Source organism: Mizuhopecten yessoensis, unplaced genomic scaffold (assembly GCF_002113885.1).
Source record: "Mizuhopecten yessoensis strain PY_sf001 unplaced genomic scaffold, ASM211388v2 scaffold10067, whole genome shotgun sequence".
Classification (NCBI taxonomy): Eukaryota; Metazoa; Mollusca; class Bivalvia; order Pectinida; family Pectinidae; genus Mizuhopecten; species Mizuhopecten yessoensis.
The window spans coordinates 236,343-242,198 of NW_018408362.1; the positions used below are offsets into that span (position 1 = coordinate 236,343).

Below are 5,856 nucleotides of genomic sequence, written 5' to 3' on the forward strand. Positions count from 1 at the left end.
ATGTGTATGGCGTAATACCTACCTATGTGTATGGCGTAATACCTACCTATGTGTATAGCATAATACCTACCTAATTGTATGGCGTAATACCTACCTATGTGTATGGCGTAATACCTACCAATGTGTATGGCGTAATACCTACCTATGTGTATAGCGTAATACCTACCTATGTGTATGGCGTAATACCTACCTATGTGTATGGCGTAATACCTACCTATGTGTATGGCGTAATACCTACCTATGTGTATGGCGTAATACCTACCTATGTGTATGGCGTAATACCTACCTATGTGTATGGCGTAATACCTACCTATGTGTATGGCGTAATACCTACCTATGTGTATGGCGTAATACCTACCTATGTGTATGGCGTAATACCTACCTATGTGTATGGCGTAATACCTACCTATGTGTATGGCGTAATACCTACCTATGTGTATGGCGTAATACCTACCTATGTGTATGGCGTAATACCTACCTATGTGTATGGCGTAATACCTACCTATGTGTATGGCGTAATACCTACCTATGTGTATGGCGTAATACCTACCTATGTGTATGGCGTAATACCTACCTATGTGTATGGCGTAATACCTACCTATGTGTATGGCGTAATACCTACCTATGTGTATGGCGTAATACCTACCTATGTGTATGGCGTAATACCTACCTATGTGTATGGCGTAATACCTACCTATGTGTATGGCGTAATACCTACCTATGTGTATGGCGTAATACCTACCTATGTGTATGGCGTAATACCTACCTATGTGTATGGCGTAATACCTACCTATGTGTATGGTGTAATACCTACCTATGTGTATGGCATAATACCTACCTATGTGTATGGCGTAATACCTACCTATGTGTATGGCGTAATACCTACCTATGTGTATGGTGAATGTATGGTCCTCTATATACACACAGGCTGTTAGCTCACGGCCATTTCTGTCTATGATGATATTTTCCTTTCTCATCTCTTTCCATTTGGTATAAACCACCAGGGTCACTGTTGTATCATTCTGGTACCAGTCAAATCTGTACACAAGACAACAACTAGAACAATCTCAACATTTCTTAGTTTTAAGGGTCAAAACTATGAGATACCTCATTGAATGCAGTATTGGTAGACACTATATAATCCTGCAATGGAATCAGACAAAAGAGTAAGAAAATATATTAGAAAATAAAATGAGATCAAAACAATACAGATAAATATGTATAGCCTCCTCCTCCCTGCCCGAAAGATAACCCAGCAAAACACAAATGGTAAAGACTATCTCCAAAGTTCCTTTCCATTAGAAGAACATATACCTTATAAGAATATTATAATATACACATCAACAAATTAGAGTACTAGCACTTCTGTTTTCTTTCTTATCTGTGTAGTGAGTTGAGGGTAACTTACCGTGGGGGGCTGGACCCCGGGGGAGGGGGAGGTCCCATGGGTGGAGGTGGCTGTACAACTGCTGGACCTGGAGGGAAAAAATTACTTAATATACTCCCTAAATAGGACTAAAGGTGTTACCAGGGTGTTAACACAGTAACACTGGTAATTTATGTTAATTGTTAGGGGTGTGACAGGTGGGTAACCTGGTGGTGTGGTAAACCAGGTACTAATTGTTAGGGGTGTGACAGGTGGGTTACCTGGTAGTGTGGTACACCAGGTGTTAATTGTTAGGGCTGTAACAGATGGGTTACCTGGTGGTGTGGTAAACCAGGCGTTACTTGTTAGGGCTGTGACAGGTGGACTACCTGGTGGTGTTATAAACCAGGTGTTAATTGTTAGTGCTGTGACAGGTGCGTTACCTGGTAGTGTGGTACACCAGGTGTTAATTGTTAGGGGTGTGACAGGTGGGTTACCTGGTGGTGTGGTAAACCAGGTACTAATTGTTAGGGGTGTGACAGGTGGGTTATCTGGTTGTGTGGTACACCAGGTGTTAATTGTTAGGGCTGTGATAGGTGGGTTTCCTGCAGGTAGTGTGGTACACCAGGTGTTAATTGTTAGGTCTGTGATAGGTGGGTTACCTGCAGGTAGTGTGGTACACTAGGTGTTAATTGTTTGGGCTGTGATAGGTAGGTTACCTGCAGGTAGTGTGGTACACCAGGTGTTAATTGTAAGGGGTATGACAGGTGGGTTACCTGGTAGTGTGGTACACCAGGTGTTAATTGTTAGGGGTGTGACAGGTGGGTTACCTGGTGGTGTGGTACACCAGGTTTTAATTGTTAGGGCTGTGATAGGTGGGTTACCTTGTAGTGTGATAAACCAGGCGTTAATTGTTAGGGCTGTGAGAGGTGGGTTACCTGATAGTGTGGTACACCAGGTGTTAATTGTTAGGGGTGTGACAGGTGGGTTACCTGGTGGTGTGGTACACCAGGTTTTAATTGTGAGGGCTGTGATAGGTGGGTTACCTTGTAGTGTGATAAACCAGGTGTTAATTGTTAGGGCTGTGAGAGGTGGGTTACCTGATAGTGTGGTACACCAGGTGTTAATTGTTAGGGGTGTGACAGGTGGGTTACCTGGTAGTGTGGTACACCAGGTGTTAATTGTTAGGGCTGTGATAGGTAGGTTACCTGCAGGTAGTGTGGTACACCAGGTGTTACTTGTTAGGGGTTTGACAGGTGGGTTACCTGGTAGTGTGGTACACCAGGTATTAATTGTTAGGGCTGTGACAGGTGGGTTACCTGGTGGTGTGGTAAACCAGGCGTTAATTGTTAGGGCTGTGATAGGTGGGTTACCTGCAGGTAGTGTGGTACACCAGGGGTTAATTGTTAGGGCTGTGATAGGTAGGTTACCTGCAGGTAGTGTGGTACACCAGGTGTTACTTGTTAGGTTTGTGACAGGTGGGTTACCTGGTAGTGTGGTACACCAGGTATTAATTGTTAGGGCTGTGACAGGTGGGTTACCTGGGAGTGTGGTACACCAGGTATTAATTGTTAGGGCTGTGACAGGTGGGTTACCTTGTAGTGTGATAAACCAGGTGTTAATTGTTAGGGGTGTGACAGGTGGGGTACCTGGTGGTGTGGTAAACCAGGTGTTAATGTTTAGGGCTGTGACAGGTGGGTTACCTGGTAGTGTGATAAACCAGGTGTTAATTGTTAGTGCTGTGACAGGTAGGTTACCTGGTGGTTTGGTAAACCAGGTGTTAATTGTTAGGGCTGTGTAAGGTGGGTTACCTGGTAGTGTGGTACATCAGGTGTTAATTGTTAGGGGTGTGACAGGGGGGTTACCTGGCGGTGTGGTAAACCAGGCCTTATTGTTAGGGCTGTGACAGGGAGGTTACCTTGTAGTGTGATAAACCAGGTGTTAATTGTTAGGGGTGTGACAGGTAGGTTACCTTGTGGTGTGGTAAACCAGGTGTTAACTTTTAGGGCTGTTACAGGTGGGTTACCTGGTAGTGTGGTACACCAGGGATTAATTGTTAGGGCTGTGACAGGTGGGTTACCTGGGAGTGTGGTACACCAGGTATTAATTGTTAGGGCTGTGACAGGTGGGTTACCTGGTGGGGTGGTACACCAGGTTTTAATTGTTAGGGCTGTGACAGGTAGGTTACCTGGTGGTTTGGTAAACCAGGTGTTAATTGTTAGGGCTGTGTAAGGTGGGTTACCTGGTAGTGTGGTACATCAGGTGTTAATTGTTAGGGGTGTGACAGGTGGGTTACCTGGTGGGGTGGTACACCAGGTTTTAATTGTTAGGGCTGTGACAGGTAGGTTACCTGGTGGTTTGGTAAACCAGGTGTTAATTGTTAGGGCTGTGACAGGGGGGTTACCTGGTAGTGTGGTAAACCAGGTGTTAATTGTTAGGGGTGTGACAGGTAGGTTACCTTGTGGTGTGGTAAACCAGGTGTTAACTTTTAGGGCTGTTACAGGTGGGTTACCTGGTAGTGTGGTACACCAGGTATTAATTGTTAGGGCTGTGACAGGTGGGTTACCTGGGAGTGTGGTACACCAGGTATTAATTGTTAGGGCTGTGACAGGTGGGTTACCTTGTAGTGTGATAAACCAGGTGTTAATTGTTAGGGCTGTGACAGGTGGGTTACCTGGTAGTGTGGTACACCAGGTGTTAATTGTTAGGGCTGTGATAGGTGGGTTACCTTGTAGCGTGATAAACCAGGTGTTAATTGTTAGGGGTGTGACAGGTGGGTTACCTGGCGGTGTGGTAAACCAGGCCTTATTGTTAGGGCTGTGACAGGTAGGTTACCTTGTAGTGTGATAAACCAGGTGTTAATTGTTAGGGCTGTGACAGGTGGGTTACCTGGTAGCGTGGTAAACCAGGTGTTGATTCCTGTACATAGATAAAACTATGTAAAACAGATCTAATCGCATGTGTCAAATTAGTTAACTAGGGGTGTGCTTAATACATGATGTCATGTGTCAAATAAGTTAACTAGGGGTGTGCTTAATACATGATGTCATATGTCAAACAAGAGGCCCAATGGGCCTGCATCGCTCACCTGGTATAAATCTCACACTTGTAACCTTAAAAGTGATCTAAAATAAAGCTACAGGCAAAACATCAGTATTTATGATTAAAATTCATTCAAAAGACCCAGTTAATTTTTTTTTTAAACATTTCATCCCTGTGATTGAAAGTCAAACAAATTTTATAACATATTTGACCCCTGTGACCTTGAATATGGGTGAAGGTCATTCATTTGAACAAACTTTGTAGCACTTCATCTCAGCATGCTACTGGCCAAATATCATCACCCTGGGCATTTTGGTTATTCAGAAGAAGTTGTTTAAAGTTTTTAACGTATTTGACCCCTGTGACCTTGAATATGGGTAAAGGTCATTCATTTGAACAAACTTTGTAGCCAATCATCTCAGCATGCTACTGGCCAAATGTCATCACCCTGGGCTTTTGGTTATTCAGAAGAAATTGTTTCAAGGTTTTTTAAGACAATTGACCCCTGTGACCTTGAATATAACTGAAGGTAATTCATTTGAACAAACTTGGTAGCCCTTCCCCTAAGCATGCTACTGGCCAAATATCATCTACTTGGGCAGTTTGGTTATCGAGAAGAAGATGTTTAAAGTTTTTAACATATTTGACCCCTGTGACCTTGAAAATGGGTGAAGGTCATTAATTTTAACAAACTTTGTAGCCCTTCATCCCAGTTTGCTTCTGGCCAAATATCGACACCCTAGGCCTTTCGGTTATTAAGAAGAAGTCGTTTAAAGTAAAATATTGACGCCGGACGCTGGACGCCGGAGGCTGGACGGACGGACGACGGACGCCTCGCCACGGCATAAGCTCATTTGGCACTTTGTGCCAGGTGAGCTAATAAGTTTATCAGGGGTGTGCTTAATACATGATGTCATATGTCAAATTAGTTAACTAAGGGTGTGCTTAATACATGATGTCATATGTCAAATAAGTTTATCAGGGATGTGATTAATACAAGATCTCATATGTCAAATAAGTTTATCAGGGATGTGCTTAATACAAGATGTCATATGTCAAATAAGTTTATCAGGGATGTGTTTAATACATGTGTCAAACTAGATAACCAGGTGTGTGCTTAATACATCTGTCAAACTAGATAACCAGGTGTGTGCTTAATACATGTGTCAAACTAGATAACCAGGTGTGTGCCTCATACCGGTGTCAAACTATAAAACCAGGTGTGTATTTAATACATGTGTCAAACTAGATATCCAGGTGTGTATTCAATACCGGTGTCAAACTATAAAACCAGGTGTGTATTTAATACATCTGTCAAACTAGATAACCAGGTATGTATTTAATTCAAGTGTCAAACTAGATATCCAGGTGTGTATTCAATACATGTGTCAAATTAAACTATCAAACCAGGTGTGTATTTAATACAAGTGTCAAACTAGATAACCAGG

The 5,856-nt window shown here is 43.0% G+C and overlaps 1 protein-coding gene across 6 annotated transcripts in view; it reads right to left on the reverse strand.

Moving 5' to 3' along the window:
* LOC110459447 (cytochrome b5 reductase 4-like) overlaps nucleotides 1-5,856 on the reverse strand; it is a 114,757-nt gene that overhangs the window by 30,979 nt on the left and 77,922 nt on the right. For all 6 annotated transcript variants that reach the window (XM_021511707.1, XM_021511705.1, XM_021511706.1 and 3 more), the window contains 2 exons: nucleotides 1,409-1,475; nucleotides 887-1,038 (listed from right to left, as the gene is read on the reverse strand). In XM_021511707.1, coding sequence (XP_021367382.1) covers nucleotides 887-1,038; nucleotides 1,409-1,475 — 219 coding nt within the window. The remainder of the gene's footprint in view (nucleotides 1-886; nucleotides 1,039-1,408; nucleotides 1,476-5,856) is intronic.